This window comes from Mauremys mutica, chromosome 14 (genome assembly GCF_020497125.1).
Source record: "Mauremys mutica isolate MM-2020 ecotype Southern chromosome 14, ASM2049712v1, whole genome shotgun sequence".
NCBI lineage: Eukaryota > Metazoa > Chordata > Testudines > Geoemydidae > Mauremys > Mauremys mutica.
The window spans coordinates 43,693,629-43,706,719 of NC_059085.1; the positions used below are offsets into that span (position 1 = coordinate 43,693,629).

Consider the following 13,091-nt stretch of genomic DNA (forward strand, 5'->3'; position numbering starts at 1 on the left):
CTTGGTAGCGGTGAAGTGATGGCCTGTCACCATCCCCTTAAGAAGGACATTGTGATCCTGTGCACAGAGAGAGGGTGACGCATGGGGAAGCTCGCCCAGGCCCTGTTAATCGTGCAGCTGGAGGAGGAGGACTGCTCTGAGGAGCAGATTCCTGACCCAGATGGGGCTACAAAAGGATCTGGGAGCAGCTGGAGCAGCAGCCAGGCATCCCCGAAAGTCTGGTCCCCAACCAGACGAGGGTCTTCACGCTCGGGTTCCCCATCAGGGGATCGGAGACGGACGGGATGGGAGCAGAGCCCGAGAGAGCGAGAGGACCGTGAGAGAGAGCAAGAGCCCGAGGAAAAGCTGCAGGAGAAGCAGCAGCAGCCTGGACTGGCGATGGTGGAGCGGAGAGGCATAGGGGGCTGCCCAGGGGTGAGTGGGGAGACCTGCCTGGGGTGGCGAGACCCTGGGACAGAGAGAACTGGGGTGGTGCAGCCGCAGATGCTGAGGGGCTGTGGGACCTGGGTGAAGGTCCCCGGGGTGAAGCCCCTCACCCTGCCTATGGCCCGGATCCCTGTGCAGACCCAGGAGGGGTCGGGCTGGCTGGTCGTTGGGGTTCTCCAGGATATCGGCTGGGAGGCCCTGTTGGGGGGTGATTGTGTCTCTTTGGGACAGGATCCAGGCCCTGCTCCTGTAACAGCCAAGGATTTGAATTCAAATCCAGGGAACCAATTGGCTGGGATGGAAATGGTCAGTGAAAATGCAAATGACCTGGCTGGCAGTGGGGAGGGGCTGCTGGGCTCAGGATACCTGCCTACCTGTAACCAGACCCCTGGGGCTGAGTGGGAGGGAGAGATGCTCCCCACCCCCCTGCACACCGGCTCACGCTGGCTCTTATGCTGTGACCAGGGCAGAGAGCTCACTGCCTGCCCCCACTGGGTCAGCCAGGGCAGCGCTGAGCACGGGGGGGAGCTGAGACCCCAGCTGAGTGGGGGGACACCCAGGCAGGGCAGGTCGGCTGCCAACCAGGTTTGCCTGGTCCAGACGTGCTGCTGGGAAGTGATTACACAGCAGGGAGGGAGCTACCAGGGACAGGGCTCAGGGGGGCTGTGACCCCAGGCCCAGCCAGCAAGAGGGAGCAGGTCTCACTCCCTTCCCCAGCAGCTGAATCCCAGACCGAGCTGCAGAGGGATCCCTCCTTGGAGAAGCTGAGGGAACTTGCTGGCCACAGCACTGCAAACCCCTTGGGGAAGGCTGCAGGGACAGAGTCCTGCGGGAGAAGGGATTCCGGTACCGGGAATGGGCTCCCCAAGGGGAAGTAGAACTGGGGGAAATAGGGAAGCAGCTGGTGGTGCCCCAGGAATCCAAGGAGAGACCCAGGAGGTGAAGCCATGTGAGCTTCTTGCCCTGCAGACAGTCTGCTCCAAGGGCGAGGAGGCTCCCCAAAGTCCTGACTGGCTTGGTGGGAAGCAGTTCCAGAGCATCGCCCGGGGACTCCATGACACATGCAGTATGAGAAATGGAGTGAAACCCAGTTCACCAGAGCCTCTGACCCCTTCCCAGCCACCTCCAAGCTCCAGGGGCCATCAGCCCCTGAGAACATGCCCCTGCTCCATCCACGGCACCCAGGGACTCACCGTGTAGTGGCTGATTTCCTCTCTGTCCAGCGGGCGTGTCACCTTCAGCCACCCCGTCTCCCTTTCGATGATGAAGACGCCCACAGGGGGGGTGTCTGCGCCCTGCCCCGTGATGCTGTAGAAAACCCGGATCTCTTTGTCCCTGTTGGATTTGATCTGTGCCAGAGAACAGGTGGGTCATCCAGGGGAGTCTGAGCACCGGGCCCGCCCCAGCCTGTGCTCCCCTCCCCATCTGTGCAGAACCTGCAAGAAACTGCTCACATCCAGGCTGCTCCTCCTGCCTCACTTCCTCCCCGAGTCCCTCCCCTCTCAAAGCCTTCTACAGCGTGTAGATTCCAGGACACGACCCCTTTTCCACCAAGCAGCACCAGCATCTTGTGGGACACCCATGGCAGCTCTGCTACGTTGACCCACCGCTCTGCTGGGATCTCCCACCTTTAGCTGAGTCGAGGGCACCAGAGACCACTATTGTACATAGTGCCTAAGCCACGTGGGGGGGGGGATGAATAGGAGACTAAGGAAGAGCGGAGTCTGAAAAGGGATGTAAGGGGGGGGATAAGGGTTGCTATCCCAAACCCTCAATGATGGCCTACCTAATTGCCCCAGAAGAACCCCCCCAGACACAAAAGTTAGGGTCAAGTATCAGAGGGGGAGCCGTGTTAGTCTGGATCTGTAAAAGCAGCAAAGAATCCTGTGGCACCTTATAGACTAACAGACGTTTTGCAGCATGAGCTTCCGTGGGTGAATACCCACTTCATCGAATGCAAGTGACACCCACAAGTGCATCCGACGAAGTGGGTATTCACCCACGAAAGCTCATGCTGCAAAATGTCTGTTAGTCTATAAGGTGCCACAGGATTCTTTGCTGCTTTTACAAAAGTTAGGGTGAGGCAGGTTAATGTGGGGAGGGAACGTTCGCCTTGCAGCCACCCTGCAGGAGAACCAGGGCATCTTACACCAGAGCAGTCAAATGGGTGGACATCTTTGCCAGCAGCACATAATTCTGCTAAAGGAGCTGTTTATAATATATGCAACATATGTGATAATATGCAAATTAGTACACTAGTGATTTGCATAACACATCATACATGGAGCTGCACTTGGCAGTACAAATTCCCCACAGCTCCCTGTACATCCATACACACCGTGCCTGGCAGGTAGTGCCAGGCCGCCACCACCACACTGCCAAAGGGCTCCCATACCTGAACCAGCGTCTTGGGGAAGGGCCCCCTCTCATTCTCAGGGCACTTGATTGGAGGGATGACCCAGTCTCTCTTCTGCCTCTTCCGGCCAGGGCTGGCCTTTGGGACCGTCAGCCCAGCGGCCTGAAGGCAGGGGAAGAAGTCCTGCAGGGCAGAGAGAGCTGCTAGGAAGGGAACCAGGGAGCCACTGGGAACCCCAAACAGCCAAAGAAGGAGGTGAGTTCCGCCTGTTGCCTGGGGCGTGGTGCTGCCCCCAGTGCCGGTTGCTAGGTGTCTGTGGGGGTTGCAGGGTGTTTATTGCTGATCCTGACCAGGGATCCTGGGACCAGACATGGAAATGCCCCATCAGGGCTGCTGGAGCCAGCGCAGGGCTCTAGCCTGTGCATCCTGCTGCTGGGGCCAGCCTGAGTGGGAGGGAGATGCTGGTTAGTGTCCCTAGGGCTGCTCTGTGGGGCTGGGGGCGGCAGGCTCCCTGTGGGGCTCCCCCCAGCCTACACTCCCTTGGTGGCTGCTTTCTCCTTCGCAGCTCCTGGAAACTAGCTGGAAAGCCCAGGTGCCACCTTCAGTTGCCCGGGGTCCAACGTGAGAGGGGCCGGAGTGCCTTGGGGGAGGGGTCTCAGAGCCCTGTCCTGGAACCAGACACCCCTGGCATATCACGGGAGCCAGGGCAGGGCGCGCACCGAGTCCAGGGCAATGTCCAGCCCCCTGGCACAGGCTGCTCCAGACGGCAGCAGGGAGAGCAGGGCTGGAGCCGTCAGCAGCAGCCCCTTCAGTGCAGGTTCCCAACACACACACACACTGTGGCCGTCCACTGCCCAGGACTGTGGGCAGCAGCACCCAGCCCACCACGACGGCACCCAGGGGCCAGGACAGGCCTCTTCCAAAGCAGCTGACCCGGGTACCAATGCTCCCTCCCCTTCCGGGACAGGTGGGGCTCAGGAAGGGCTGAGCAGCTTCTCTGAGAGCACAGGCTGCAGCCCCCGTCGGGCAGCCGTGGGCAGAGGGACGGACCCCAAGGGCTGTGCCACCTTCCCTTGAGCCCCTGCCAATGTCTGCTCCCCTTCCCCATCCCTCACCAGCGAGCCTGCCCCATCCCATGCCCCCCAGGGCCTGCAGGCTCTACCAGCCCCCCAAATCTCTCTCCCTCCCCCAGGGCCTGTGCTCCCTAGCCCGCCCCATCCCATGACCCCCATGGCACTCAGGGTCTACCTGCCTCCCAAATCTGCCTGCCCTGCCGGGGGGCTGTGCTCCCCCTGCCCGCCCTGGGACCCACACGCTCCCCTGGAGTCTGGACACTGCCTGCTCCAACGTCCACGCTCCCCCTTCCCCCCCCCGCTGTGTTGGACCCTCCCCCTGACCCCTAGCGATCCCCCTACCTGTGTGAGGAGGAAGAGGAGGCTGAGAGTGGAGCAGCGCATGGCTCTGGCTGTCTGCTGGCCCTGTGAGAGCCTCTGGCTGGCTGGGCCATAGGGCGGCTACCCCACACCCCACCACGACCTTCAGCAGGGGCAAAGTCTGCGTGGCGGGCTGGATTTTGGGAAGAGTTTGTGCTGCAGGCTCCAGCAGGCCTCTGGGGCAGCCTTGTCCTGCCCAGCCCAGTCCCCCGTCGCCCCCCCGCCCACACGCCTGGGGGGCAGCCTGGCAGCCTGGCCTGGAGCAGGAGCTGGGTGGCAGCACAAGTTAATTATTACCACTCATGTTTATTGCGTGGTGCCCACGGCCATTGTGCAAGGTGCTGCAGACACAGTAGCCAGGCCCTGCCCTGAGGTTTCCAAGCGACATTGGCCGGACACAGGGTGGGGGAAGTGACCCACACAACGGGGCACGTGCCCGTTCGGGGGGGCATGGCTGGAGCACACAGCGGGTCGGCCCAGGACAGAGTCTGCTCACAGCCGCAGCGCGTGCTTCGCCGGCTCCCTAGACACCTGTGAGGAGCAGCGGGTGCTGTCTGGGGTTCTCTGCTCGGGGTCCCCCTCTGGCTCCTGCTTTTGGAGCTCTGACCCTCTCCTGACCCTGTCATTCGTCACTTGGCCCCAGTCCTTATTTCAATCCAGAGTCCTAGGCTGGGGGAGGGGCCTTCAGATGCAGCCCCCCCACCCCCTCTGGACTTTGATAGGTGCAGCAAGTGCTCCAAGGTCCCTGCCCTGGCAGATCCTGCCCCTGCTCCAGGCTCTGGCTGGCTCCTCGCTGCAGCTTTCCCCCAGGCAAAGAACAAGACACCCCCCCCCTTGGTCCTAGTGCGCAGAGCATAAGGGGTGGCCCCCACCCCAGAGGAATGGCTGGCGTGTTACTGGGCCTGTTTGCCAAGTCCTGGGGCCCGGCAGCTCCCTGTTCATCTCCCTGCACTTGTGGGGGCTGCCAAGCGGCTCGTCAGGTCCTGCTGTGGCTTCGGAGCCCACTGCCCACTGCCCAGTGCACCCAAACAGCTCCTGCAGCTGGCAGGGCTGCTCTGCTTGTGGGCGCGACACCTGGCACTGCAGAGGGCCACAGGGAAATGTGCATTTGGGGAGCTGGCCGGAGCCCCTGTGCCGGAGCCACCACCCACCGCCGGTGCCCGACACCCCCTGGTGTGAGGGACGTCTGGCAGCTGACCCCACTGCAGGCCGGGTCTGTGGGTGCTGGGGACAGCAGCGCCCTAAGCAGCTGGCAGCGCGCTGGGCGTGTCACCAGGCTCTATGGGCTGCAGCCCTCAGCAAGGTCCCCCTTTCCTGGTGCTGCTGGGACAGCCTGTGCCGTGCAGCGGGGTCCCTCCGGCTGACCAGCCAGAGGGGATGTAAACGCATCCCACAGCCCATGAGCCTGGTGGAGCAGGCTGCCCTCCTGCAGGCTCAGATTACAGGGGGGGGTAACAGGCATGAGCAGGCCCCACCCACAGTGCTCCCCCTAATTATGCCCAGCACACCTTAGCCTGAGGGCACTGGGAGCGGGTCAGCCACAGCCAGCATCTGCCTGTCCCATCCCCTGCAGGGGTGACACGGGCCTCCTGCTCACAGACGCAGCTCCTTGCTCTGCCCTCAGGAAGGGAGTCGGCTGGCGCCAACAGGGACCATCTGCCCATCTCCCCGTGGGCAGGGGGAGCTCATCAGACTCCAGGCATGGGCGGGCGCAGCTCCCTGGGAGCTCAGGCCTGGCTGGGTTTGGGCCTCTCTTTGCACCCTGATGATGCGGGAGATGGACCCTGAGCCCCGGTCTGAGCGCCCGCCCGGGGCACCCGCCCCTGAGCCCCGGTCTGAGCGCCTGCCTGGGGCGCCCACTCCTGAGCCCTGGTCTGAGCTCCCATCCGGGGCACCCGCCCCTGAGCCCCGGTCTGAGCTCCCATCCGGGGCACCCGCCCCTGAGCCCCGGTCTGAGCGCCTGGGGCGCCCGCCCCTGAGCCCCGGTCTGAGCGCTCAGCTTGTGGTGGGAAAGTGGAAAGCAGCACCGCACGTGATGGCCACAAGAGGGGGCCACAGGAACGCAGCTGGCTGGGCAGGACCCACCTGGCTCATTCCGCCTTGCTCCATCCAGCCTGGTGTCAGCACACCTGAGCCTGGCGGGGAGCAAGCCAAGGCCTGGGCTCCCTGTAAGACCCCTAAACCTCGGGCTGGAGTCTCTCCAGGCCTCGGGGCTTATGTGGGACTTGGGCGGCACATAGGCCTCATGCTGGCCCCTGGCCAACCCAGCCAGACTGTGGCCTTGCCTCCCACGGAGGTTTGCCCTCACCTCTGCCCTCGGAGTAGCGGCACCAATGCAAACCTCTAGCCCAGGCAGACAAGTCCGCTGCAATTGCACTGGTGCACCTGAGCCTGGCTTCAGGCAAGAGCGAGCTCCCGGTGCAAACAGCAGCTTTGCCTGTCTGCCCTGGGGCGGCTCGAAGCCAAGCTGTGCTTCTGTGCGTCTCCTTTCAGTGGGCTCCAGCAGCTGCCTGGGTGGGCGCTCTGGGGACATTTCCACACTGTGCTTTGATTCAGCGTCTCCATGTCCAGGTGAAACCACCACCACGAAACCACCACCCGGACTCTTAGTTGCATCTTGTGTTTCTTCTACAAAGGAAGCAGGAAAAAGGCAGGGAAAACCCCGGCCCCCTGGCCTTTCTCCAGGGCGAGTGAGTCAACTTCAGGCTCTCACCTGTCACCTGAATTACCCGGTCTGGGTTAAGCAAATCAAAGGAATCAAATCAGTGAAGAGGACATCAATTCCCTCCACCAGATGGGCCCTGCCTCCAGAGCCCGCACAGCTGGGGCACGCTGCTGAGCGCTGGCCAGGATCTTTATGATGGGCACAAGCTGTGGTTGAACCAACCAGTGACTGGGTTGCTCTGCCCCTGAGGCTGGCCCATAGCCCCAGGGGAAGGACTCGGAGGCATTGCTTCATCATGTGTCTCAGAGAAATATACACAGGAAGCAGCAAAACTCAGTCCCACAGGGATTATTTCTCTGATGACTGAGATTCCAGCACAGGGGTGGGCAAACTACAGCCCGGGGACTGCATCCAGCCCGTCAGACCTTTTAATCTGGCCCTCGAGCTCCTGCCAGGGAGCGGTGTCAGGGGCTTGCACCACTCCACACATGTCGTGGCTCCCAGAAGCAGCGGCATGTTGCCCCTCCGGCTCCTACACATAGGAGCAGCCAGGGGGCTCCGCACACTGCCCCCGCCCCAAATGCCGGCTCTGCAGCTCCCATGGCTAAGGGAGGGACAGGCCACTGCTTCTGGGAGCTGCTTGAGATAAGTGCTGGCCAGAGCCTGCACCCCTGACCTCCTCCCATCCCCTGCTCCAGCCCTGATCCCTCTCCTGCCAGCATGAGGCCTGGAGCACCCTCCTGCACCCCAAACCCCTCATTCCCAGCCCACCTCAGAGCCCACACACCCAGCTGGAGTCCTCACACACACCCCTGCACCCCAACCCCTTGCCCCAGCCCAGAGCCCCCTCCCACACCCTGAACTCCTCATCTCCAGCCCCACCCCAGAGCCCACACCCCCAGCCCGAGCCCCCTCCTGCGCCCCAGCCCCAATTTCGTGAGCATTCACGGCCCGCCATACAATTTCCATACCCAGATGTGGCCCTTGGGCCAAAAAGTTTGCCCAGCCCTGCTCTCGCACCTGGCGACTGGCGTCACAGGAATGAGTCCCGCGAGAGGCGATTATCTGACCTGGTGACACCCCAGGTTTCAGTGGGATAAAGCCGGCCACTGGGGCAGGGGGGACACGGGGGGCAGGGGAGAGCTCCTTTCTGCCTTTCATTCCTGGCCTGGCCAGCACTGCCATGTCCGAGGTCAGAGCCAGGGCCCCGTCATCACTACCTGGGCCAGGGGAAGTCACACAAGACGGGCCTGGCCAGCCTGCCCTGCCCCAGTCAGGACTCTGAACCTGACTCCTGACAGGCTTCCCAGTTCCTCGCCACCATCTCTTACCCAGCTGCCTGCTCGCCTGGCATCGCTGTGCCCTCTGCGTGTGGCCTGCCCTCGCATGATGCCCCGTCTGGCCCAGTGTAACACTTCACCACATGGGCCCTGCTGGGGAGCACCTCTATTAAACCTGAGGCGGGCGGCTGTGTTTTGTAGAGTGAGCTGAAATGCGGTTCAGCTCTCATTCCCGGCACAGCCTGCGCTCCAACTGCACAATAATCCACTCGTGGCCCAGACCCGCGGCAGGTCCCTTCCTCCTCGTTCGTTCTGCTCTTCCCCAGCGGGGTCACTTCATTCATTCATAGAGCCTAAGGGCAGAGGGGAGCACCAGGACCATCCAGTCTGACCTGCACAACACAGGCCGCCGGATGAACAGAGGCCATCGAATGTCAGGCAGCAAAGTGGATTCAGGAGTCTTACAAACAGGCCCCTCTTTGCCTGGCTTTCCTGCTGGCTGTCGACTGGGTGTCTGCTGCCTTCCCCAGCACCGTTATCAGCCTGCACTTGGGTTTGTTTAATCCCAGTCCCTTCGCTAAGCGATGGCCTTGGAAAGCTCAGTGTCCCAGAACTCAGCCAGGCACATCTGCTCCAGGCTGAAACTTGTCAAATTCTTCACACACAGCCTGGGTGAGAGTCTTCTTTTTCCTAGTTCACCTCACGCTGCTCACGCCTGGACGGCCCTGCCAGGCAGGAAGACATTTTGCTGTTGGCCACGTGTAGATTGCACCCTGTAGCGAGGCCGTGGGACACCCCACCGCCCCGCTGAGGGACAAACCTCCCCCAACCCCGCTGTGGGCGGAGCCACTGGGTCCTGCGCCCGCCCCTCAGAGGTCACAGCGCAGACCCGGAAGTATAAAAGCTGGCCTGCAGAACTCAGTAGGGGCCCAGCCACCGCAGGGACCAGACGTCTGCGGCCATGGCCCGCCAGGGCGCACGCCTGCCCAGCCGAGCCTGCCCCGCGCCCGCTACCCGGAGGAGGACCGGCCGAGCCTGCCCCGCGCCCGCTACCCGGAGGAGGACCGGCCGAGCCTGCCCCGCGCCCGCTACCCGGAGGAGGACCGGCCGAGCCTGCCTCTCACCCGGTACTCCGAGGACCTGCTGGACCTACCCTCGAACACTTACCCCGAGGAGCCGATGGTGGTTGAGACCGCGGGTGACACCACAACGACGCAGGTACTCGACGAGGGGGAGAGTGGAAGTAGCCTGGGGGCAGCCGACCCCAGTCTGGCTGCAGCACTGCCAGAGCCAATGTCAGTGTGTTGCGGCCAGGATCCCCAGTGGCACAGCAGCAGGCTGCCTGCTGCTGTTAGGGCCCTGGGCTGGGACGCAGAGGAGCGGGTGGGCCTGCGTCCGCCCTGCCACCCCACTCACGGGTGGCATCTCCCCCTCGCCCCGACGCTCAGGCCCAGGGGCCTGGGCTTCTTGGGCTTAAAACTGTTGCTGCTCAGCCCTGCCTGAGGGCCTGAGCATATTGACGCACTGGTTGTGGCCCCGCCCTGATGGAGGACCGGGCTTACAGGCTATTCGTAGCGAGGCCGTGGGACACCCCACCGCCCCGCTGAGGGACGCGTTACACACCCCTTTCAGACGGTTTGCTCTTCAGCGCAGGGGCTGTGCGCTCTCTGGGTCGGAGAGGGAGCACACGGGCACACCTGGGGGTGTGAATGACCAGGCATTTGAATAGGTGCTTGGGACAGAGCCAAGGGTGAGGGGCTGCTTGCTGGGTGTGAAGCTCTAGGGCGGAGGAATCGCTATCGCTCTCACACTGGCTTTACACTTGGGCCGAGTTTCTCTGAATCTCCAGGCCAGCGTACACGAGGCCCGAGTCAAACCCCTGGGGCGTCAGCGCCTCACAAGCTAAGGGCTCACCTCCACGCTTCGCTCCAGCTCGCTGCCGGTGCATCACATCCCTCTCACCCAGCCGGCGGCTCTCTGCCTAGATCGCAGGGTCTTCGGGGCACAGACCTGTGGCTCCTGCTGTCTCCGGAGCACCCAGTATGCTCTGGGCTCTGTAAGTAACTAAGTACCATGTCACTTTCAGACCTTTTAGGGATTTTTCCTTCACTCAGTCTGCGGCTGCGCCTCTCCCCTCCATGGAGTTACCCGCATGTCTCTGGCTCTGTCCAGTGCGGCAGAGGGGGATTTCCAAGGTTTTAGGCTCTTACTGATACTGGTTCTGAATAGGGTTGGTCTAAATCTTCAAATGAAACATTCTGTTGAAATTCCAAATTTCAGTAAAGAAAGGGGGAATCTGGTAGTGAAACAATCTCTCCTCCTCCCCATGTTCTGCCAGCTCTAATTATGAATGATCTAATTATGGGCTGTCTGATAGGGCATGCCACCCCGCCCTGCGGTGCACAGGCTGCCCAAGGGGGAGTTCACACGTGGGCCGTACTGTTATTTGGCTGATTTGCCAGGCAGCTGCACATCTGGCCATGCCACAGCTGGGCTTTTGCCAAGGGAAAGGGTCAAACCGTCATGTCTGTGCAGCAAACTGCAGGAGGCAGAAGGAACTCCTGAAATCCCAGCGGTGGGGATTTTCCTCCCTGCTGGGCTTTTGGGGGAGGGACACGCCAGCATGGTGGGGCTGGTAGGACTTTGCTGTCTGCTTCAGTGACTCACGCTTAGTCTCTCTGAGCCGGTTGTCCCAGGGGGCCTATGAGCAGTTCCTGTCCGCACTGGGCCCTTAGCAGGGAGAATCCCCACCCTGCAGTGACACCTCAAGGGGGGCAGGGTGTAAACCCCCGCTTTGGGGGCTCCCTGAGCAGGCTCAGCAGTGATTGCTCAGTGGCCTGGCCACAGTATGTTTGCACTAGGATTTAACGACTCTCTTGCAATAATGCCCAGAGCCCCACCGGAGCAGGGCCCCTTGTGTCCAGGGCTGGACAGACATGTGGTGAGCCCCATGCCTCTGGGGAACTCTCCCTTGGTGGGGGGCCAACCACCGGGTGTGCTCGGAGGGGTGCGGCCCAGCAACCAGCCACCAAAACCAAAGACAGGGCAAGACCCTCGAGGGGGCTGAGCTGTGCTGAGGGCTGCTCCACGCTGGGGCTCAGGCGGGACAGGGTGGTGCTGAGCCCCATGTGCACCCAGGGGTGATTTCGCCCTAGAAGATTTTGCTCAGTGTCCCACCAGCAATAGGGGAGCCTCACGCACTTTCATCCACATCTCCCCCAGAGGCACCTTAGAGACTAACACATTTATTGGGCATAAGTTTTCGTGGGCTAAAACCCACTTCATCAGGTGCATGGAGTGGAAAATACACTAGGGTGACCAGGTGTCCCAATTTTATAGGGACAGTCCCAATATTTGGGGTTTTGTCTTATATAGGTGCCTATTACCCCCCAACCCCGTCCCGATTTTTCACCCTTGCTTTCTGGTCACCCTAAAATACACTAAGCAGGTATAAATATACAGCACATGAAAAGATGGGAGTCGCCTTACCAAGTGGGATCAGTGCTAACGAGGTCAATTCAATTGGGGTGGAAGTGGCCCATTCTCAACCGTTGACAAGACGGGGTGAATATCAACAGAGGGGTGAATATCAACCGTGTTAGTCTGTATCCGCAAAAAGAACAGGAGTACTTGTGGCACCTTAGAGACTAACACATTTATTTGAGCATAAGCTTTCATGGGCTACAGCCCACTTCATCAAATAAATGTGTTCATCTCCAAGGTGCCACAAGTACTCCTGTTGTTTTAACAGAGGAAAAATTACTTTTTGTAGTGCTAACGAGGCCAATCAAAGTGGATGCTTCTCAAACCACACAAGGGCCTGCGAGAGGGGTACTAGGGGAGCACGCGCGTGCATGCACACACACACACACCTTATCCGAGCTAGTCATTGACACTCGCTGCTGACACTGCCTGTGTCTGTCTTTTCGATTGGGTGGCTTTAGCAGGACGGTTTTAATCTGAAAGCAGAAGCCCCAAGGGGCCCTTCTGTTCGCACTCTGAGATAGACGGTCCCTGTGTGAGTGCAAGGCTGTAATTCACAGGCCATGAGGCTGCGCAGGTGCCAGCGTGCGAGCCCAGGAGCCCGTGAACAGCAGCAGAGCCCTGGCACTGGTGAGCCGGGCTCCTGTGCACTCTGCCTCCTTGGATTGCCATGTGTAATGAAACGCTGGCTGGTAAACAACAGCCTCACCAGTTAGTATTGATTTACACCAACCCCTCCGGTATTTCATGCTCCTCCCAGGATCCGTCCCCTGGGAGCAGTGGAGGGAATTGTAAAAGCTTGTTTCAAATGCAGAGACTGTTTAATGTAAGAATTATGCTGGAGCCAACAATTAGCCCCCTGGCTCTCATGGTGGAAGTGTGTTGCTGGTGCCTGCAGAGACCTTGGGAAAGTATCAGCGAGGGTTAGAATTGACTTCGCAGTCACTGCCCCTGAAGGGAACTGGACCAGCTCAGGAATCAGGCCCCCCGGATGCATGAGACCTACATGCGTAGACAGGCAGCTGGGTCTGGAATGGGGTCGGTTCAATCTCGGCTGTCGGTCATGACCGTCTGTGAGTGGCCAACATGAAATGAGTTGGTGCGTTTCAGGCTGGATCCAGGGGCAGGCGTGTCCGCCTCAGAACCCCTGGCTAGCACGAACTGACCCTGCTGGGCACCGGCTGATTCAGCCACGAGACTGATCTCCCCTCTCACTCCTGCCTGGGCCAGGCTGTCAGCAGAACTGGGGCAGGGAGCGGGCACCGACCCTGCCCACTTCAGGGGCTAGCGACTGGGCTCCATTGTCCCCGGCTGTGCAGCCAGTGCTGTCACCAGCAGGGCATTCACTTTGACGCTGGCAATTTGTGTCCTGAGCACCCTAGTGAGGCCAGTGACTGGGGCCTGCCGGTGACGCGACACTACTGGAAATGTTCCCCCGGCATTTGCTC

General features: G+C 61.0%; 1 protein-coding gene across 3 annotated transcripts in view; it reads right to left on the minus strand.

Annotated features, from left to right (window-relative positions):
* The window catches only part of LOC123349431 (cadherin-1-like), a 16,829-nt gene extending 8,213 nt beyond the window's left edge, over positions 1–8,616 (minus strand). The window contains exons 1-3 of one of the 3 annotated variants that reach the window (XM_044987505.1): positions 8,212–8,616; positions 2,822–2,965; positions 1,620–1,775 (exon numbers count right to left, since the gene is read on the minus strand). In XM_044987505.1, the coding sequence (XP_044843440.1) occupies positions 1,620–1,775; positions 2,822–2,965; positions 8,212–8,268 (357 nt within the window). In that variant the 5' untranslated portion in view covers positions 8,269–8,616. Of the gene's footprint in view, positions 1–1,619; positions 1,776–2,821; positions 2,966–4,197; positions 4,355–8,211 lie in introns of those variants that run through there. The other 2 variants (XM_044987503.1, XM_044987504.1) reach the window with 2 other exon arrangements.
* Between the last annotated feature and the right edge of the window lie 4,475 nt (positions 8,617–13,091).